Here is a 23,834-nt window from a genome sequence, read left to right on the forward strand (position 1 = left end):
CTGTTCTATAACTCTAATGATGTTTTGTTGTCCTCTTCTGAACCTTTTACCATTCTAATATATATATTTTTGAGATGGGACAACCAGAACAGTACTCAAGGTGTAGGTGTACCATGCATTTATATACTGGCATTATGATATTATCTGTCTTATTATCTACCCCTTCCCTAATGTATCCTAATATTCTGTTAGCTTTTTTGACTACTGCTTCACATTGAGTGGTTGTTTTCAGAGAACTATCCACAATGACTCCAAGGTCTTTTTCTTGAGTGGTAACAGCTAATTTAGGCCCCATCATTTTGTAGGTATTGTTGGGATTATTTTTTTTTCCAATGTGCATTAGTATGCACTTATCAACATTGAATTTGTTGCCCAGTCACCGAGTTTAGTGAGGTTACTTTCGTAACTCTTTGCAGTCAGCTTTGGATTTAACTGTCTGGATTAATTTTGTTACATCTGCAAATTTTGTCACCTCACTGTTCCTCCACCTTTTCCAGATAATTTGTGAATAAGTTGAACAGCACAAGTCCCAATAGAGATCACTGGGGATGCCTGCTATTTACCTTTTCCCATTCTGAAAACTGACCATTTATTTCTATCTTTGTTTCCTGTCTTTTAACCAGTTCCATGAGAAGACCTCCCTCTTATCCTATGACTGCTTACTTTTCTTAAGAGCCTTTGGTAAGGGACCTTGTCAAAGATTTTCTGAAAGTCCAAGTACACTAAATCAACTGGATCATCCTTTTCCACATGCTTGTTGACTCTCACAAAGAATTGATGAGGCATGATTTCCCTTTAGAAAAACCACAGTGACTCTTCTCCAACCTGTCGTGTTTATCTAGGTGTCTTATAATTCCATTCTTTGCTATAGTTTCAACCAATTTGCCAGGTACTGAAGTTAGGCGTCCCAGTCTGTAATTACCAGGATCACTTCTAGAGCCTTATTTTAAGAATAGGCATTACATTAGCTACCCTCCAATCATTTGGTATGGGAGCTGATTTAAGGTTACATACCACAGTAAGTAGTTCTGCAATTGAATATTTGAGTTTCTTCAGAATTCTTGATGACTTATTCCTGTTTAATTTATTGGTTGTTTCCAAAACCTCCGTCTGGAATAGTTCCTCAAATTTTCCACCTAAAAAGAATGGCTCTGGTGTGTGGATGTCCCCCATATCTGCTGTGAAGACCAATGCAAAGAATTTGTTTAGTTTCTCTGCAAAGGTCTTGTCTTCCTTGAGTGCTCCTTCAGCACCTCAGTCTTCCAGTGGCACCACTTCCTGTTTGGCAAGCTCTCTGCTTCTGATGTACTTAATTATTTTGCTGTTACTTTCTGTCTGTATCTTTAGCTAGTTGTTCTTCAAACTTGGCCTACCTTTTTCTACTTTTACAGTTGACTTGCCAGAGTTTATGCTCCTTTCTATTTTCCTCACTAGGATTTGATCTGATTTCCAATTATTAAAGGATAAATTTTTTACTCTGCTGTTTAACCATGGTAGCATTATTTTGGGGCTCTTAATGATTTATTTAATTATTTACACTTACATTTTGAGCCATATTATAGTGTTTTTAAATAGTCTCTATGCAGTTTGCCATCATTTCAGCCCTGTGATTTTTCCTTTTAAATTCCATGTAACTAGTTAACATGCCTTTTGTAGTTCCCCTTTTTGACGTTAAATCCTACTGTGGTAAGTTTCTTTGGCATATTTCTCCTGAAAGGATGTTAAATTTAATTTATATTATGGTTGTTATTGCCACATGCTTCAGCTGTATCCACTGGTTGGACCAGATGCTGTATTCCACTTAGGACAAAATGAAGAATTGTCTCTCCTCTTGTGGGCTCCAAGTCGAGCTCCTCCAAGAAGCAGCCATTTTATGCTGTCTAGAAATTTTATTCCTGCATCCCTTCCTAGGATGACATATACTCACTCAATATGAGGATAGTTGAAATCTCCATTCTTATTGTGTTTTCTGCCTTTGTAGCCTCTCTAACCTCCCTGACCATTTCCCAGTCACCATCACCATTCTGGTCAGAAGGTCAGTAGTATACTTCTAATGCTATCTTCTTATTGTTCAAGAATGGAATTTCTACCCATAAAGAGTCTATAGTACAGTTGGATTCTGTTAATATTTTTACTTTATTTGACGCTTTGATTTCTCTCCCATATAGTGCCACTCTCCCACCAATGTGACCTATTCTGTCAATGCTGTATATTTTGTACCCTGCTATTACTGCATCCCATTGATTATCCTCCTTCCACATACTTTACATGATGCCTATTACATCAATACCCTCATTTAATGCCAGGCACTCTAGTTCACCCATCTTACTATTTAGACTTCTAGTAGTTGCATACAAGCACTTGTACATTTTGTCAATATTCAGTTGCTTGCCTTCATGTGTTACGTTTAACTGCTCCTACCAGTATTTTACCAGCTTCTATCCTATCCTCTTTATTAGGAGATAGAGTTCTTCCTTTAATAAATCCATCCCTATGGGATGTCTCTGCCAGAACCATGTACTCATCTGCACTTGTCGGCTTTCCTCCAGCCCTTACTTTAAAAAAATCCTCTACTAACTTTTAAAATAAAATGGCAGCAGACAGCTGGCATGTAAAATTAAAGTGGGGCCCATCCCTCCTATTTCTAAAAGGTACCCAGTCCCTAGTAAAGCTAAAACCCTCTTCTCTACAGCGTCCATGCATTGAGACCGTGAAGATCTGTTTTGTCTTTCTGGCCCTGTGCGTGAAACTGGAAGCATTTCAGAGAATGCTCCTATGGAGGTCCTGGGATTTACATCTCCTATGATGCATCTTGATGGTATTACTTAACTGACCCTTTTGCAGTTGTTGCATATTCAGTTTTGAATTTTGTGTAATTGAAATTTTCAATGAAAAGGAGACTTTTTCATGAAAAATCTTGTCTAGTTTAAAATCCAGTTTTCCTTGGAAAAACAGTTTTTTAGCCATTCCTCAGTTGTAGGCTAGGATTTCCAAAAGCACCTAACAGAGTTAGGTGTCCAAATCTCATAAAAAATCAATGAGGTTTAGGCACCTAACTCTCTCAATCTCCTTTGAAAATCTCATCCTCAAGGACCAATTTCTGATCTCTTTTTTACTACAAAGGGTAATACAAATAATAATAATTAATAATAATTCTAACTTACATATGCGAGAAGAATGTTTTTTGTATTCTCCTTCATATGCATATCGTATTCCTAAATATCTACATATATATCTCAAGTTGTCTCATCAGGAGCAGTATAACTATATACTGTGTTAACCTTTCTGCCTTTCTGCAAATACTATTTTGTGTAATTTTACATGATTAAAAAACTGAAATTTTCTTTGAAGTATATATATATATATGTGTGTGTGTGTGTGTGTATACACATGCAATACTATTCTATGTTAATACTAATAGAGGCATTTACTATTCTTCATTTATAGAACATAGGCTCTAATGAAAATTGTTAGAAAATCTAATCTAACAAGCTAGACAACTCATGCTTAAGATGTTTTAGCATCATTACCCTGCAACATTAATGTTAATGAGAGCTTTACCATTGACTTCAAAGAATGTAGGCTCAAACTCATAGGACATATTCTGTGAACTTCTAGATTGGATAATTTTGTTGAAAAACTTTGAAATTTCACTTTTCAATGTACAAATATTTAAAAAGAAATATTGGTCGAATTCTTGCAACTGTTTTGGTGTTTTGGACAACTATAACAGATGAGAACTGTTTCATTTTAAAAAAAAATTTCAAAGAAATGTTGAAAAACTTCAAATATCAAAAAGCCACTGAAAAGTTTGTGGGAAAATGTTACCAGTGTTTCAATAATAAAATGTATTTTCTAGCGCTGATGAAACAAACATTTGATGAAATTTCAGAATTTTGAAAAATATACAAAAACAATGGTCCTCCTCCCCCATTTTTCAAACAACTATCAGCTGGTCATTTTTTAAAAATTTCTAAATATTGACTTTCAAAAAAAGTTGATTTCCCCCCTAAAATTACTGTAAGTGTTCTTCCACACCCCGCCCACACCCCTTTTTTTGTGACCCACTCTAATATTTTTCCAGTGAGTAGACTACAGCTAATTGTTATCAGTGGAGGAAACTAAGGGAGTTGGGACAAAAGCAGTGGATGCCCCCCTTAGTTCTGAATTGTTGTGAGGTAACACAAAGATGATCAAACATAGATTGTCATTTCCTGGTTTCCATCATTACACAGTATGTTACATCTGAAGGCAAAAATGGAAAGAGGGTTGAAGGATGAGGAGGAGCCCATACAGTCAGTATTAGAAAGTACTGCCTTAGGGTACAGGTCTTATTTTCACATGGAAAGTTTTTATTTGTTTCAAGTGAATAAACACAGTTTTGTTCGCAAGTTTGATTTTCAAAGGCATTTCCTGGTAACTCTACTGCTTTGAAATTTGTTCAAGCATTTTATGGTGAGGGTGCCATTTATATTTTGGGGAGGGGGAATGTTTCATACTGAGAGTAGTTCTGTGCTGAACCACCAGCATGAGATTCATGTACCTCCAAACATTGGGGTGACTGATGACTGAACCCAAGTAAACTAGATGTTGGTTGCCCAGGCTATTTAGCTGCCGAAAGCTTAGGATCAAAAATAAAATAACTTTACCAAATGAAAGAAAGAAAGAGAATATGTTTTACTAAACCTCCATGTGTACTGCTGGCATTTAATCCAAAGAAAAATAAAAGATATTACACAGTGAACCAGAAATGTTTCATGTAAAACATTGACACCAGTATATTTGTAAGCCCAAAGGTTTCTTAGCATTATTGGCTTTCTGTAAGGGCTTGATCCTGCATGGTGCTGAGCAACTCCTCAGAAATGCTGAGCATCCCCAATTCCCATGAGACTTGAAGGTGCTCAGAGCTGTGTAGAGAAGCACTCAGCACTTAGCAGGACTGAGCCTAATTGTGGAAGTTTAAAAGTGAGTGCCAAGAGTGGAACTGCAATCATGGAGGAAGAAAAACAACCCAAGATGTAGGGGCAATGATTATATGTCCCACCCAGTGGAGGACATAAGGAGTGCTACTAGTCTTGGGTTGGAATATGAGAGGAGTGGGAAATTTCACAAGCTGTGCTCTCCTGATGTGAATTGAAAGAGGTTTCATGATCAATAGAATTCTTTAAGACCAAGCTTTTCAATCTTTAATAATTTCATTTTTAACAATTCTGATAATCATTACATCTGGTATGTGCATGCCTTTACTCATTTAACAACTTTGTTCTGCTATTACATGTTTGCATTTAAAATGTTCTCCAGCAGCTTAAGATGAGCAGAAATTGGTGCACAGCAGCTTTCTTCCTTTAACAAGTTCATTCTTCTCTCGTGCGTTTCTTTGGTTGAATTTCACAGTATTTGAAAAGATGCTCTTCATCATGTCTTAAATTGAGTGAATAGAGAATTCTCATTCTTCCTTATCCATAATGTATTTGTGTTTCCGCTGCAAGAGCAGAATGTCAAACTTGGACAAAAATAAAAATCTCCAACCCATACTTAGCTTATGGTGAGGATTTATGTATAATTACTGCTTATACTTAGCCACTTACATAAATGTATGGCTTTTGCAAAATACAGCAACAGGAAATCAAGATCTCAGTGGTTTGGTAGTGAGAGAATTGTCTCTCTAACAAGCTAGAAATAGTAGACCTTACTGACAGGCCATTTGCTTTTCAAGTATTCTAGTGTTTAAGAATCCTTGAGTAGCAAAGTATTCTGTATTTTTCCATCAGTGTGACTGCAAAACTGCCTCCTTTTTTAGGGTTTTCCAGTGTTCCCTTCACATAGCAATTTTCATGTTGAAAAAGTGCACCTGCAAGATAAGTAAAAGAACCAGACTAATGGTATTTACTCAGACTATCATAGCTGACTCCTGAAGCAAGAATTCTAAATTGGGTGGACAATGTTAACTAACCTGGCAATGTGATTCCAGTGCATAGCTTGTGAGGAGAACAGCTGGCTTTCTTATCTTGTACTTGCCATCTGAAGTTTCTTCTATGTGACTTTTTGTTGTTTCAAAACCCTTTCAAGCATATAGTACATAGTGTCCAAATGAGCTGGAACTCCTGAGACCAGTGTTTTGGCAAGCTGTTTTCTTTACAGGAGCAGACTAAGGATTTTTTGTGATTGATTAAATCAATAGATTGCCCTGCAATTGCAGATGCCACCCTCTGTCATGTTCAAGAAATTGGACCCACTGAAATAGCTGTGGACAATTTTTTTTCACATTTGTGATTTCCCTACTTAGATTTTGCTTTGTGATTGACTGTGGTCTTTCTCACAGTGTAGTCTACTAACTTATGATAGTGGGTAGCAGAGGTGACATATCAGTATGATATAAGCCAGGCATAGTAAGCAAAGTGAAGTAAAACAGAGTAGTTTGTTCAGTTAGGGATCCCTTCACCTCGCTTGGAGATGAGGGACTGTAGCTTGTTGAGATGTGGCAAAAAAGAATGGGGTGACCAACTATCTATGGCAGAACTTTCAAAATGGCCTGATTTTTAGAAGTCTGAGCAACTCCTATTGAAGTAAATGGGGGTTTCTGGTGCTCAGCACTTCTACAAATCTGTCCAAAGTGACTTCTTCTCTTTCCCTTTGACTTTGTGTTGAGTAGAAATTACTAGGCAATCAATATAGCTTGCAATTTTTAGTGAGATATAATTGGTGCCTTTTATAACTAAACAAAACTTGATGTATTTGTTTCCTTTATAAAATAACTCTTTATTATATGTTATCCGAGATATGTGGCCTGCTCTTAGTGAAGTATAAGCAGATCAAAAATGAAAGCCCCACTCTGACATGCCTCTTTATCTCAGAAATGCAAGATAATAAGAATACAACTTTGTCAATCCTCATTTTTGTGGGTGTTAAGAATGTATATTGGCTGTATTGATTCCCATCAGCAAGCTGTGAGTGGTGTATATGAAATGAAAACATCCCATGTCTCAGAGAGTTATAGACACTGCTGCGCAAATGCTACTGTGCTGTGCTGTTTTGTTTTTGTTTCTTCATTTGTGTTGAACCCTAACATCACTGACACAACGTTGCCTGTTACGTCTTTCTGAGAAAACCCTTAAATGGCTGCTGGTGTTGCTGGGAAACCTCAGAGCAATTGCATGGATGAGGGTGGCTGGATTCTGAGAGAAAGGGGAACTAAAGCAAAGCTTTTCTAGGGCTGGTGCAGATGGGAAGTATCCAACCAGTCCCTCTCATATGTAGTAGGCAGCTGCTCCTATGTTCAGAGGTACCTGAACTTTTGTGAACTGGTTTGTTTATTTTTAATCCACAGCAAATTGTATATACTGCAAACTTATCACTGTTACTGTTCTAGTCCCAGATCTTCAATCGAATAATTTTATGATCTCAGTGACAGGACAGGACAAAAAGATTCTATTGTGAACATATTGTACATATCAATATATTTACTTTTCCTGTAGAATGCATACCACCAGTAAGAAAGAGTGTACAAAAATCTGTTACTTGGTACACTATTCCACCTACAGTATAGCTTTTGCCTGCTTTCCAAGAAGGTAAGAAATAATCGAGCTTTTTTACTTTATTATATATATTTTATATTAATATCAAAAAGAAAAAAAATATTAGAACTGTGTACTGGTTTAGTTGTGTTGGAACAAGAATCTACCCTAAAAATTGTTCATATTTCCACTAGCAAGTGTTCACATTTAAAGGAAAGACTATAAAAAATAGAAATGTTGGGCCAAAACTTTAGATGATGTAACTGCTATAGCTATAGAGCTAGGTGGTGATGTTATTATTGAACTTGATGTAGCTACATCAGTTTAAACCTGATGAGGATCTAGCCCATTCACTATAAATTAAATATGAATAAAAAGTTATCAAAAATTATTTAGAGCAATTATGTCTAAGAACTGGCAAGATGATTTCTCTGGGAGCATAAAAGTAATATAGCACTGGTATGTGGCCAGCTTTCTGATGGTGTTAAAATAAACAGATTTACAAGCATTTTCATAGGGTAGAGAATGCCAGTGGATTGAGGTCTACTCTGGAATAGGGGTTTGTGAGCAATTTTAGAGGGTTGATTTTACCGAGTGTTATTACTACACACTTTGTGGACAGGTGAATCAATTTTGTGATTGTGGACTTATCAAGGAGGACTTGCTGTGTTCCAGAGGAATTTGAGTAATAAGAGTCCATTTGATAATTTTGTGAAAAACAATACTGTTAATAAACATTTTTTATTTCTGAAATTGTGTGTGTGTTTGTGTTGTGTTTTGACCTTTTCTTTATGATTTTGCCCATAGATGAAAAACATTGTCGTTGTTATGGTGTTACTCGTATTATGTGCTGGAAAATAAATCTGTGTAGCTTTTTGGTAGAGCTACAGGATCATGAAAGTTCCGGTCAGCTGAGCCAGAATACCTGAGAACTTACAATAGCAAGCCTAGGAACGGTTAACAGGGGTATTACTTGAATTATGTCTATATTGTCGAAGGGAAAGATCAGAGATAAAGGGTCAGATTCTTAGTTGGAGTAAATCAGCATAGCAATATTGAAAATAAGTTTGGATTCAGTTTGACTTCTGGCTGAACATTCTAATTGGTCCTTATTTCTTTTGAATCTGTTCATGTAATCCTAACTTAAAGCAGAAAGATTTATTATATAGGTGAAGATCAGAAAGCAGAGAGATACTAACGGAGCATAATCAGTGAAGTCCAAAATAACTAGTGTGGGGAGGGGGAACAAGTGCCTGGAACAGAGAGGACGTGCAAGATGTTACTTCAGGTCAAACAATAGGGATATTGGAGGGGTAGCAGGTAACCACAGGAAGGCCAAATTGCCAAGGAAGAAAATTAGAAAGGTAGAAATAAATAAATGAGGTTGCCAATCTAGAAAGAAATAACTTTTTTTTTAATCTCCATTTTTTACATTTAATAGGCAGATATAAGGAACTGGCACAGCATGCTCTAAAGCAGAATATTCCTTGTAATGCTCCTCTATATTGTGAAAACCATCGTTATCCTGATGTGTAGTAGGCATTAATTAGTTGATTCTTGTTCATTGCTTTCAACACGTCCAGGTGTATTGTCAAAACTATGCAAGAGATTCAGATGCTTGATTCCTAGTAAAAATTAAAAGACATTCAAACCCCTTAAGCTGATTTGAAAATATCAGCCCGACAGTGCTATGGAATTGCTAAGCATGATGATGACGATGATCTGATCCTGAGACTCTCTCACAAACTGTAGAACTCTTCTATTTGTGTCCTTCTACAAGAAGTATTTTCCTAGTTGGGCTGATTGTTTGTCTGGATGCTATAACCTTTTGGTTTGCTTTTCCAAAAAAGAACAGGAGAAAATCTACATTCCCTCATGTGCTGTATTAAAAACAAACACAATGTTATCAGAAGGGAGGGGGAAATCAACACTTGTGAACAGATATTAGTTTTGCTTACTAACCAATCTGTGTTTACACATCACTATTGTACTACTCTATTACCTGAGTATGTCAATTTCCCATAAATGATATATGGAAATGTGTATTTATAAACCTTTTCAATTGTTTCCCAGGAGTGACAAAAATATATATTTCTTTACTTTTAAAATTGATAAAACACAAAAAACTCTATATAGTATCTAGGTAGTTAAAGTTATGCTTTACCTGAGTGATGCAAAGAAATAATGAGAGAGAGAGAGAGAAGGTGTGTAAGGTAATAGCTTTTATAAGACCAACTTCTGTTGGTGAGCTAGACAAGCTTTCGAGCTCCACAGAGCTCTTCCTCAGACACCTGAAGAAGACCTCTGTGTAGCTAAAAGGAGGATAAGGGAAAGAAGCAAGTTTACTTTCTAAATTGTAGCCTCTGGAGTCAACCGGGGTTCAGTATCCATTGTTATATTGCCCTCCCTTGAGGGTTATGAAGGGTTTCTTTTTAGGTGTAAGGGGAGACCATTTATAGCAGAAGCATTATTTATTCTCTCGCCACAGTCTGAGAGCTCCTCCTGTGGACTGAGGTGGTATGTTCCTTCCAAACCCCCGCTCATAGTCAAGAAAGGGAAGCGATGAGTGCAAATGTACGGTTGTACGAAAAGCGGGTGTTGCCTGCTAGCAACTGGCAATGGGAAAATGTCAGTTCATTTCAGAACAAGAACCTCAGATGCGCTGAGTTTTATTTGTAATTTCAAACTAAGTGGATTAGGCATCAGCAAATTGTGTTTACTCATTCCTACAGTAAAGACTTTTGCATTTTTCCTCAGTGAATAGTTAGAGGAATACAAATCCAGCCTATTGTGCGTGCCTTGTAAATTTTGGACATGTACTGACATCACAAGGACTTTAGTTTCTATAATTTTTATGCAAGCAGCTATTTCAGTCCTTCATAGCAATACAGTTTGCCCTAGATTTTAAATAGGACATTTATTTGCAGCAAGGCTGTACCTGCAGTCCTTCGACATTTCACGTTCCTTCAGCAGAGGTGATCGTGAAAAACACTGCAAATCATTAATACTCCTTAATCATTTGAGTCTGTTTTCCAGTGAATTATGACATCTTGTGGAACAGATGCTCAGCAGGTATAAATCAGAATAGCTCCATTGTCTTTGCTGGAGCTGTGCCAATTTACGCCAGCTGAGGTTCTGGCCGCATATGTTCAAACACCAATGATCTTTTTCAGCTGGGCTAGGTTTTGCAGCTTTCAGTTGTAAGAAGTTAAGAACAAAAATATTTGAGGCTATCACCCAGCACAAATATCACGTGAACCAGATACTACAACTGGAACCTTCCAGAAGAACCCTGTTCTTGGTGTTCCTTTTAGAGTCAATTTAGAGTAAGTTTGTTTTGTGCGCTGCTTTACACTAAAAGCAAGTCTGCAGTACTAACTGAATTAATTTGAAAATGCCAATCATTGAATATCTCTGCAAGGGCAGCTCTGTTTCTTTAGAATTGCTAAAGAGCTGTGAGAGCAAGCTTTTATACAAAGCAGGATGATTAACACCAGTGAGACTATTAAACAATTATAATATTAGAAATTACAATAGCTTAGCCTTAATCCAAGGCAGGGTCTCTTACGGGGGTATAATATGCTGCTTCAGGCAGATTTTCAGTTGCTTTAAAATAAAAAATTTTGCTAAATAACAAATCTATATGCACAGAAGTTTCTATGGTGATTGCCAAGCATTGAAATAATTTATAATGCACAACATGCTGGTAGAAATTGTTCCATACTATGGGCATAGCTTTTTTTAGAATACATTTACACAGTTATTTAAAATTATGCACAATAAGATGATGCTCTTGTGATGTTTACCCCAAAGTGGAATTAATCCAACATGTCCTTTGTTGAAGAGTGAAATTATTTGTGAGCTGCCTGCTATTATACCATAATAACAATCCTTTTCTTGCCTTTCTTCCTTCTGGGGGATGTGCTGTACACCCTCATCTCTCAGCCAGGTCACCCAACAAGGGACACTTTTCGGGGGCATTCAGCACTTCACAAGATCAGGCCACAAGTAATGTGTTAAAGCAATTTATGTGTTCCGGAGCTTATTGTATATCAGACTATTTGGAACAGAATAATGACACCCTAATGTAGCCTGGATTCAAACCTTATTTTCACTTTGTAACAAGTTAGTTTCATGTTCAGAAATAGTGCTCAATTTCTAACCGCTATTAAATGATCTTCTGTTCAGCACAGACTGATGAGAGATGAAAGTGGGCAGTCAAAACTGAGACATAAAGAGGTTTTGACAAGTCTCCACTGCATCTATTTGTATTTTAAAATTGATGGCTGAAAAACTAAACCTTTAATATGGATACATGCTAATGATGTTAACCTGGTCATATTTTAAAATTTTTAGATCTATATGCATGTAAGTAAACCTCAGGTATGGAACCCTCCAAGTGTATTTTAAGGTAACACTAATCCCTAATAATTATTTTCTCATATCCAAATTTCTCAACTTGGAAATACGGGTATTAACATGATAAAATCACAGATCTTCCCCATTAGTCATTTCACAAATCTTTTAAAAATACGTTAATTGAAATAATGAATGTTTTTATTTGCTGTACAACATTGATGCTCCCATTTCCACATATTTGCTGTTTGTCAAATCTTTCAGCTTTATTCTTTATCAAAATCATAATACCAATACAAGTTTCTACTAGACTGTAAGTTCTTACCAGGGATGGTGCACCACACTGTATTTGTACAGTGCTCAGCACGGTGGGGCCCTGCTCTCAGCTGGTCCCTAGACATCTCTGTAATAAACATGATTAATAATATGTGTCACAATAAATATAAAGCAAAACGATGGATTCATTTTCTATTTAAAGCCCAAGTTTATTAACTCTAATCACTAGAACTGAGTGAATAATTTTCAGTGAATAATTTATTCACCTAGTTATGCAATAGATTCTGCGACCCTTACTCAGTATTTTGCTCCATAAATAGTCCCACTGAGATTGGAATAGGAAAGTACAATTCAATATGATTTTCAAGTGGCGGGATCTTTCCTTACGGATCTTATTCTTATGTAAATTTTCCACAAACTGTTTAAGAATTTTTATTTGAATGTATTTGTTATAGGAGAATATTTGCAACATAATTTGTATGCATAATTCTTGGTTGGTAGTGATTAATGACAGTACTTTGGGAGTATAAACTGTATGAAGTTCAGCACTGGGGCTTTGTTGATTGGCTTTGTTTGGACATGGAGGTCACATGACTTGGATGAGGCTACCCCTCAGAATCAGGATTCTATCTGGGGCAAATACTCGTGTTTACAAATTAACAATTCATTTCCCTTGAATATTCCCTGATATTTGCTTAAAAATCACCATTTCCATGAATATTCCTAACACTAAACTTGATCTATAAAATATTCACTGAAAGCAAACACAATGTGCATGAACAGAAGGCCATGGACTTTCTCGTTTGAGTAAATATCAGTGGTATTTTTCCAACTCTGTTGATGACCAAAACTCAATCTTCCAAAGTGCTGAATGCCCTCAACTCCCTCTGTTTCCAGTGAAGCTGAAGGCATTGAGCATCTTGTAGGATATGGTATCAGGGTTAGAAACTAGCTAATAGCATCCATGTATAGTAGCAGGTTTCAGAGTGGTAGCCGTGTTAGTCTGTACCAACAAAAAGAACGAGGAGTACTTGTGGCACCTTAGAGACTAATAAATATATTTGGGCATAAGATTTCATGGGCTAAAACCCACAGCCCATGAAAGCTTATGCCCAAATAAATTTGTTAGTCTCTAAGGTGCCACAAGTACTCCTCATTCTTCATGTATAGTAGGTTGGCTTTAAATCTTGTTTTCAGCTATGTTATATTGCTAAACTTAAGCATTTTCCCAATGTTTCTCAGCTGACACTTCAACTGCTATTTACAGTTGCTTCACACATAGTGTGAGGACTAAGAAATAAACAGGAAACCTATCAGGAGTATATTTTCATTGCTGAGTCTTTCACACCACACATGCATTACCAAATGGTTACATTGGATTAACTGATGCAGAGCAGGTGGTAAAAAGAAACTGCTATATAATAGCGACACATTACATGCTTATGGCATAGTAAAACTAGAAATGGCCCTGAGCTACAAGGCTGGGATTGGAACCCAGACATCATAAAGTCTGGGCTGCTCTTTTGTGATGATGCCACAATGTTAGCCTATCAACATTGTGATCTCCATCATCACTTGTGCTGCATCACATGCAAGAGGCCCAAAATGTCTAATTTTCACAATGAACATAGCAAATGTGTATGAGCCAGTGCAAAGGGATGCTATTTTGCATTCTCTTTGTGTGGTATCTTAGGGTCTTGTGTTTTAGTGATACACAGCCCATGAATAGTCACCTAAGGGACCAAGGGAAAAAGGAATCTGTTCATGTGAAATCTATGAATCCACCTCATGTGTGTTTGAAAATGAAAAAAAAATGGTTAGTTTAAAATTGTTTCCTTATTCTCTTCTCCATGCACACCAATGTCTCAACAGTGCAAGACTGACACCCAAAGAAATGGTGTGTTTATCTGGTGATATAACTGTAAGCAGAGTGGTATTGGAGATGATCCTGGTGACCAGCAACGGAGACCGCAAATTCAAGACAAGACGGGAGAAGATAATTGACGGATGCAGTGCAGCTCACTTACTATTAGATCTATTAGCAGTAAGCACCTGTGTATCAGGGTAAATCAAGCACAGATCATCATCACAGCCACTTGTACCACTTTGCTGGTGACCCACCAATGATCTTCAGATTAAAGGTTTATTCATGCCAGGCATCAGCTTACCAGGTGCCAGTGTGGTGTAGATGTCTAATATTCAACCCCCATCCCCATTTCATGGCGGTGACTGTGGAGGTCACATGAGGTTGACCTACTCTGTTGTTCTTGTCCTTTGCTTGCTTTTATGAACCTTCAGTACCCCCTGTTCATTCTATTTTTTTTCTTATTTTCTGGTGTATTGCTCCTTGCCCCCTCCAACTGGACCCAATATTGGTATGGTATGTACATCTTGATTCTGTTGCGTGGTGGAAAAATTATTTCCTGATTTCAACACATTTTAGCCTTGATCCTGCAAGCCCTTAAATAGTGACAGCATGGAGCACAGAACTGATGTGCTCCAGTACAGGTCTGAAGAGGGACTAGGTATGGAAATAAGTATCTCATTCTCTCTCTAGCAAGCTATTTACATGGACCCAATAACCACGGTACCCTTCTGTTTTACTGTTCACGTCCTTTCTCTCTCGCACACTCAACTCTGTGTGCTCAGTCTCTAATTTGCTCATCTTAAATATATGGCAAATTCACTAAAGCCTCTGTGAATATCTTTTAATTCATCAAAGCACAGGTGTTTCAGATATTTTTCCAGGGTAAAACTGCTTCTTTAGATACATCCATATGTTTCCCTTTTATTACCTATTATTGCACAATCCTAAATGATCTGATTCATAAATCCTGCTGCAGCTTGTTTTTAAGAGAGAAGAATTTGGAAAGACTTCTTTTGTTTCCTGTTTCAGCACTAAAGCTAAAGATGGTTCAACAAAGCATAGATAAAGATTAGCTAAACTGTATTAATGCAACAGAGAACACCATTTATACTGATAAGGTTTAAAAACTTTGTTTAATACTTAAAAAAATTGTTCTCAGTCAGACAGAAATGTAAACTTTTTTCCCTGTCCCTGTTTAGGATAGTTTTGGAAAGATAGTACTCAGTTTTGCAGCTATTATATGCCATTCAATGGACCTCAGATGCATTTTTAATTTGTTATCTACAATTCAAAGGGAATCTATTTCCCTTTTATTATGAACTCCATGTATATTTTTCTTGAGCTTTTTCTCAAGTACTAGCTAATAAGTGTGAAGTTCACTTGATATCTTTGACCTGTTTCAGAGGCATCTCTAACTTGCATAAATTGATTGAGAGATGTGAATAGGTCTCTTCTATGCATAATGTAGCTGATGATGCTTGTACTTTTGTAAACTTCAGACGGAAGGTGGACTCATGTAAGTGTTTATTAAAGAATTGTTTATGCCATAGTGTATGTTATGAGAGTTATAGCCCATCTCCATTTGATGAGATTGAGGATGTCAAGCAGTAGTTAATTTTGCCATATTTACACTGTAAGAGTTAGTACTTTGGAATTTCCTTTTTGGGCCTTGGTCCACACAAATTTTTGTGCCAGTATAACTGTGTTGATTACAGCTTTGATTATTTTACCAAAATAGTTAAATTGATACAATCCCTTGTGTAGTTATAAATGTGCCTTAGACTGATATAGCTTATTCCCTTTCCTGTATGAGACTAAGCTATAATGGTATAAGCACTCTTAGAGTGCTATGAATGCATCCACTTGTACCCCTTTAATTATATCGGTAGTTTTGTTTGTGAACAGAAAGGGAGAACTAAAACAGTGCAACATTCAGGCTTTATTCTGTCCTTCATTTACATTGGGTTCTCTCAACGTATACTTCCTCCAAGTTCCTATATACACTCATACTATTCTGCCCCTTATTGGGAAGCTATTTAATATAGTTCAGTTACAGGTGTACATTAGTGGGTAAACAAGGCTTAAAAGGAAAGCTATAAGGAGAGAGAAAATGCATTCGGGGCAATATTTTGGAAAAGAAAACCTAGTGACTTGTGAACTTCAGCAGGTTGTGTGGTCTATCTGACGTGTGTGTGTGTGTGTGTTTATGAACTACTTAGATTTTTTTAGGTTTCCTCTCTTCAGCCATCTTCTCCATATCCCATTTGCCAACAGTACAGGCTTTAGCAGGTCAGTTAAAAAGGGGAAAACTTGCTCATGAATGGGCTGGAGAGATAGTGTATGCGCTGATCTGAAGCAAGTGAATCATCAGTTATTGCTGTTCCTGATGTAATATCATTAATTGTAGCTCAAACAACACTAAATTCTCAATAGGATTTGAATAGTCTGACGATGCCTGTGACAACTATAAGTAGAAGAGGCAGCTCCCTCTCTCTTTTATCCAACTGCTCCTTCCGTCTACATCTCAGGAAAGCATTGAGGCAATAGAGTCATTACTGTCTATGTCAATTGGACAGGTGATTAAACCAGGCTTCAGATTTATCATTTAAAAACAACGAAAGTCTGGAGTTTTGTTCCAAGAACTTAATTCCTCTTTCCCACTTTTCAGTTGCATTTGCACATTGAATTTGCATTTTAATTGTCTCTGGTTGATCAAGGTCTGAGTACCTATTTGAGACATTGTTTTTCTTCAGGTTTTATGCATCCATGGCAACATCCTCTTGTCCAGTAGCCTAGTTAAAGTCAAACAGCCCCTCTTTTTCTAATCATCTGAGTGTTATCGAGTGATTTTGCAGTTACTCTTCTGAGTACAATTTTGGTTCTTTCTTACAAGATCTCTAAGTTTGAAAGACAGCACATCGCTGCTTTATATACTTTTAGAATAGGTATATCAAGTAACCACAAAGTAATGTATGTGATTAAAAAAGCAATGTATGATTTAAAGTTTGTTTATACAGTCCCTTATAAATAAGTCAGATGCAGCGATTGATGCTGTACTGTAATAATGCCCACTCTCATTTTTACTATAGTAATTTTGCTTGATATTTGATGGAACTTGGTTTCATGTGGGATTTTCAAACTCACCTACCTAAGTTAGAAGCACAGGTCCCAATGGCTTTTAATGGGACTTGTCCTCCTAACACTCTTAGAATATGCTGGCAGAGGAAGCAGGGCCAGACCTGAGTGGCACTGTGACACTGTGTGCCGGGTCACTCCACCACTCACTCAAATTTGGCCTAGCTCCCCTGCCCCCACCTCCTGTTCATGATGGAGGGAGGCAGTCAGGCCAACCCTGAATGTGTGGTTGCCCCCTGCCCTCTCCACTTCTTCCATAACCAACAAACCATCAGAAGGCTCACCGCATCTCCCTCACCCCCGAAAAATTCCAATGCATCTCACTGGTTGAGAACCCGTGATCTAGGGTAGAGGAAGAGGGCAGCACACTGAAGTTTTGCCTAGGGCAGCAGATTGTCATGAGCATCCTCTGCTCACATTGGATATCATGTGAAGGTGGCCTTAAATGGAGACCTGTGCTTTTCCAATGACTGTACTGTACATATTTTGTTGTCTGCCTCCCCCACCCCACACACACTTTATTAACAAGTCATATTAAGCATAGATGGGGTTCTAATTAACTATGTGATTTATTTTATTATAGAAACATGGAAACAACTTAATTTTGTTTTCTCTGTGTCAATAATGAGAGAGTAAATATCACCAAGCCTCTGGAATTCACAAACTGTGGGCACAACCCAGCTCCCACTGAAGTCTATGGTAAAATTCCCATTGATTTCAGTGTGTTGGGATTGGGCCTCTATATATCTGAAAAGAACGAGTTTTGATAGAGTGCATTCATCTGTCTAAATAAAAGAATGTTCCCAAATTCACTCCCCTGCCCCAAATCCCTCCCAGCATTCATGTCTGTCAATTGGCTTAGGTGCTTGCTGTGTGCTTGCTTGCTTGAAGATTATAGTGTAGTCTCTTCTGGGGGCTTGGTACTGAGCCAGGCTAGACTGAAAGATTCCTAACAAAGCTCTAACCTGCTATCCTTTGAGCTCTAGCCCCTTTTGGATTGCTTGACAAGGGGGGTGAGTCTTACTCTGGGAGAACGGAGGTTTAAAAAGCCAGTTCCTAAGTGACCGGAGGAGCTAGAGAACAGGGAAACTTTGTGAGTGAGACCAGAAATGGAGTATGAGAGGCCGATACACCTAATAAACATAGGCTAATAACCACTCCCACCTTCCCCCCAAAAAGCCTTGCAAGAGTAAAAATAATGCAGGTAGAAGTCCAGCAGCAGAGTGAGGGCTATCCAGCTTATTGCACTGTGTGCAGCTTGTATAATTAACTGACTTTTGGGCAGGTAGCTTACGTGTGCACGTGTGGAAGCAGCTCATGGCCCTGAAAAACATGGGCTCCTGAGGCCAGAGTAGCTGAACTGGAGGAGCTAAGGAAAACAGAGGAGTACATAGAGGAGACTTTAGGGACACCAGGTTGGTTCCACTCCCAGTTGGATGGTCTCTGTGCTGTTAAGGAGGATGAAAGTCTAAGGGCAGGGGAAAATCAAGCTGCAGCAGAGGGAAACAATCCCATAGTTGGCACCCTCATTTCATATGATGTCGTGGTATCCTCTTGCACTAGGTTACCCCTCCTCAGGTACTAGGAAGAACCAGGTAATAGTAATGGGGTATTTGATCATTAGAAATATAGATAGTTGGGTTTGTGGTGACCAGGAGAAACCCCATGGTGAATTGCCTGCCAAGTGTGAAGGTTGTGGACCTCTTGAGACATCTAGGAAGACTTTTGTACAGTGCTGTGGAGGTGCTGGCAATTATGGTACCTGTACTTACCAATGACATAGGGAAAGGTAGGAGACAGGTCCTGGAGGCCAAATTTTGGCTGCTGTACAAGAAAGTCAAGAGCCTCCATGGTAGCATTCTCTGAAATGTTTCCAGTTCCATGCATAGGACCAAACAGACAGAACTGCGGGGTCTCCATGAATGGATGAGATAATGGTGTAGGGAGGAGTGTTTAAGATTTATTAGGAACTGGCTAATAAATAGGCTAGATAAATTTAAATTAAAAGGAACATTGCAAACTGCATGGTGACTCTAGAAAACCACCAAAATAGAAGCCCAAATTAAATGTATACCCCATGCAAAAAAAATACACAGTAAGAGAACAAAAATAAATAGATAGATATTTAAAGCCCACCATGGCAAAACAGAAGTTTAGAGGCAAAAAGGTATCTTTTAAAAATTGGAAAATAGAAAGGAGCATAAACTCTGGCAAGTTAACTGTAAAAGTATAAAAACGTAGGCCAATAAAGAATTTGAAGAGGAACTAGCTGAAGACTGAAAAAGTAACAGCAAAACAATTAAGTACATCAACATCAGGAAGCTTGCCAAACAGTCAGTGGGGCCACTGGAAGATCAAGGTGCTTAAGGAGCATGCAAGGAAGACAAGGCCTTTGCAGAGAAACTAAATGAATTCTTTGCATTGGTCTTCACAGCACAGGATATGGGGGGGAGGTCTGCAGACCACAGCCATTCTTTTTTAGGTGGCAAATCTGATAAACTATTTCAGATGGAGGTGTCAATAGAGGAGGATTTGTAACAAACCGATAAATTAAAAATAAGCCATCAAGAGTTATGAAGGAACTCAAATATGAAATTGTAGAACTACTCACAGTGATATAAAACAGTAGTTCTCAAAGTCGGTCCGCTGCTTGTTCAGGAAAAGCCCCTGGTGGGCCAGTCCGGTTTGTTTACCTGCCACATTTGCAGGTTCGGCCGGTCACAGCTCCCACTGGCCACGGTTCACCGTTCCAGGCCAATGAGGGCTGCGGGAAGCGGTGCGGGCCAAGGGATGTGCTGGCTGCTGCTTCTCCCTGCCCCCATTAGCCTGGAGCAGTGAACCACGGCCAGTGGGAGCCACGATTGGCCAAACCTGCAGATGCGGCAGATAAACAAACCGTCCCGGCCTGCCTGAACAAGCAGCGGACCTGCTTTGAGAACCACTGATATAAAGAACGAGGAGTACCTGTGGCACCTTAGAGACTAACAAATTTATTTGGGCATAAGCTTTCGTAGGCTAAACCCCACTTCATCAGATGCATGCAGTGGAAAATACAGTAGGAAGATATATATACACAGAGAACATGAAAAAATGTGTTTTGCCTTACCAACTCTAAGGAGACTAATCAATTAAGGTGGGCTATTATCAGCAGAAGGAAAAAAAAGTTTGTAGCGATAATCGAGATGGCCCATTTCAAACAGTTGACAAGATGGTGTGAGTAACAGTAGGGGAAAAAGTAGCATGGAGAAATAGTTTTTACTTTATGTAATGACCCATTCACTCCAGTCTTTATTCAAGCCTAATTTAATGGTGTCCAGTTTGCAAATTAATTCTAGTTCTGCAGTCTCTCACTGGAGTCTGTTTTTTAAGGTATTTTTTGGAGAATTGCAACTTTTAGGTTTTTAATTGTAATTGTAATTTTAGGTCAATTACAGTCAATTTACTGGGACCTGTGCTGTTCAAATGATCTTGGAAAAGAGGGTGAACAGTGAGGTGGCAAGTTTGCAGATGATACAAAGATGATAGTGAAGTCCAAAATTTGCAGACAATACAAGATAGGTAAGTCCAAAGATGACTGCAAAGGGTTACAAAGGGATCTCACAAGACTGGGTGACAAAAAGGCAGATACACTTCAATCTTGATATGTGAAAAGAAATGCACAGTGGAAAAAAATAATCCAAACTATACTTACAAAATGATAGGATCCAAATTAGCTGTTACCACTCAAGCAATTGATCTTAGCATCAACTTGGACAGTTTTCGTAAAACATCTCAATGTACAGCAGCAGGCAAAACAGCTAACTAAATGTAAGGAACCATTAGGGAAGGAATAAATAATAAGACAGAAAATATCATTATGCCACTATATAAATCCACCCACACCTCAAATACTGTGTGCAGTTTTGATCACACCATCTCAAAAAAGAGATATTAGAATTAGAAAAGATACAGAGAAGGGAAACAAAATGATCTGAGATATGGGACAGCTTCCACACAGGAGAGATTTTTTTTAAAAGGTGCATCTGAAGAAGTGGGTTTTTTTACCCATGAAAGCTTATGCCCAAAAAAATTGGTTAGTCTTTAAGGTGCCACCGGACTCCTTGTTGTTTTTGTGGATACAGACTGACACGGCTCCCCCTGATACATTTTTTTTTAAAAGGGGGACTCTTCAGCTTAGAAAAGAAATGACTAATGGGGGATATGAGAGAAGTCTATAAAATCATGAATGGTGTGGAGAAAGTGAATGGGGAAGTGTTATTTACCTCTTCACATAACACAAGATCTAGGAGTTGCCCGATGAAATTAACAGGGAGCAGGTTTAAAACAAAGGAAAGTTCATCTTCACACAACGTACAACCAAAAGTGTAACTTGGTTAGAAAAAGGATTAGATAAGTTCCTGGAGGATAGGGCCATCAATGACTATTAGCCAAGATGGTCAGGGTGTCCCTAAACCTCCAACTTGCAGAAGGTGGGACAAGATAATATGGGATGGATGACTCAAACTTGCCAGTTTTGTTAATTCTGAAGCATCTGCCACTGGCCACTGTCAGAAACAGGATTCTGGGTTAGATGGACCATTGGTTTGACCCAGCCTAGATGTTCTTATGTTTGTTTTATACTTAAACTTTTGTATGTGGGGAAAATATAGCAAACATCCACATTTTCTTGCACCAAGATTATTTCTGTATTTAAAGGATCTCCCTACATAGTGAGATTTGGGCAACATGTTAACTAAAATATTATATGCTTGACTACATTTATATGTAGATTTTTTTCCCTTAAAGTCCTTTGGCATTTTAAAGGGTACGTCTGTGGTTTTCCTTCAAACCCGATATCTATATGAATGTTAATATCACTTTTTGTTAGACTGTTTCTTTCTTTACTTTCTTTTGTCAGTTTTCTTCTCTCCTAGGAGATACAAAACAAAAGCAAGCTGTAAATCTTGCGTATATGGTATGACTTCTACGCTAGTTCTGCTGTTGTTCTTTGGCCTTATAAACTCTTGGTTTTTCAAAGTTACCTCTCTGACTAATTTATCGGTCTTACATGCTCTCAGGGAGAATTTGTCAAATTCATAAATTGTAATATCAATGAAGGAGGCAAAGGCTTTTGGCTCCCTTATCTTCCAGATATTTATAATTAATCTCTTTCTTCTGTGCAGAGTAAATGTCATCTCGATGGAGCTAACTTTATAGTATTCTCAGGTGGCAAGATCAGATGAGTAAGGGTTGCAGGATCAGGAAATAAAACTGTGGAGGCTGAGCCTTCTTTCACTGAAGTTGCTAGAGTAACCCCTAATGTAGAACATTTATGAGATTAGAATCATTCCCTGTGTGATTTGAAAACTCTTTTTCTACACCCCCCCCGCGACTCATATTGAAAACTATTACATTTTTTCACAGCTTTCAAGGTGTATGTGCTTTTTATTATTATTGCTACTATAGTTATGACAACAAATATGACCAAATACAGCAGTGTTAGACCGAAATTCAAGTTGAGGTCCATAGCACATGTGATTGTGTAATAAGATAAGAAGGCTCTTCCAGTGACCCACCACTTTAGGAGATCTTATGGAATCCTACTGAAGTTCTACTAACTCATGGTGTCCAGTGAAGCTCATGAAGGTCACCCAGAAGATAAGAGAGGTGGGAGTGATTCCTGAGAGAGGGAGGTAGGAAAGTAGAAGTGCTGCAGCTAGAGTGTCCAGGGACAACTAAACGAAAGAACGGACAAAATTTAGTCTGAGGTTTGTGTTGTGTTATTGACTTTTGAGCTACAAATAAAGCAAAACTCTAGGAAGAATGTGGGTTTGGACAATAGCTTAGGGTCTGTGAGCTCTGTTGAAAATGTGTTAGGGACTCATCTTGGGTACACTCAGAATGGAGCAGCTGAGAATTCCCTGTCTGATATAAGGAATCCTCAGGTAATGAAGATCTTTCTTTATGGCACTTGCTGCCTACACCGCTTCTGTATAGAAGGCATGGCAGAGCACATGGCACTAGGCTGATATCCAGCTGGCACTTTGGTCCCCATGGTTCCATTGCAGTTGGCATATGTAGGATGCTCTAAATTTCACCAGAGACTATGTTGGCCTCCAGCTGGCCAAGAGAGAATGGAAAAGGGATTTAGAGCTACTAATCCCACCCCCAGTTCCTGCCCTAGTTCAGCTGTGCTGAATATCATGCCCCAATAGTTTGCTTTACTATGTAAAATATTTTTGTTTGTTTTTTTAATAATACATAGAACAAGGTGCATGCTGCTCAGAAGTTGGAATCGGGCTTATTTCTAGTAACATTCTCTTGTACCATAATGAAATCATTTTCTTTTATTTTCATTAACAAATTGTGAACTACTTAATTTCTGAGGGGTTTTAGCAATATTTTGTACCTGGTTGCTTTTAAGGATTAAATACATTGGGTGAGATCCTCATCCCTGTTCCTTTATGCCAGATAAAGGGGCCAAAACTGAGTAAATGAGCTCTAAAAGCCCACTTTTGTCCAGCAGGAGGAGGGGAAGAATTTCTCCTGGCACAGTCACTGTGGAAGACAGGCATAAGACAGCCTTTGAGCTCTTCATTGCAAACCCTGGTGTAGCGGGTGGGGCTGGTAGCAGGAAGAGCATGTTAGGGTATGGGCCACAGCACTCAAGGCTGTGTAAATTCTGGTCATCATTGTTGCCCATAGGG

At 38.2% G+C, this 23,834-nt stretch overlaps 1 protein-coding gene across 7 annotated transcripts in view; it reads left to right on the plus strand.

Moving 5' to 3' along the window:
* Positions 1-23,834, plus strand: part of GRM7 (glutamate metabotropic receptor 7) — a 790,597-nt gene that overhangs the window by 735,010 nt on the left and 31,753 nt on the right. For 6 of the 7 annotated variants that reach the window (XM_045025646.1, XM_045025647.1, XM_045025648.1 and 3 more), the window contains one exon: positions 7,476-7,568. The exons of the other annotated variant lie outside the window; for it this stretch is intronic. In XM_045025646.1, coding sequence (XP_044881581.1) covers positions 7,476-7,546 — 71 coding nt within the window. In that variant the 3' untranslated portion in view covers positions 7,547-7,568. The remainder of the gene's footprint in view (positions 1-7,475; positions 7,569-23,834) is intronic. 7 annotated transcript variants of the gene reach the window in all.

The sequence above is a fragment of the Mauremys mutica genome, chromosome 7 (genome assembly GCF_020497125.1).
Source record: "Mauremys mutica isolate MM-2020 ecotype Southern chromosome 7, ASM2049712v1, whole genome shotgun sequence".
Classification (NCBI taxonomy): Eukaryota; Metazoa; Chordata; order Testudines; family Geoemydidae; genus Mauremys; species Mauremys mutica.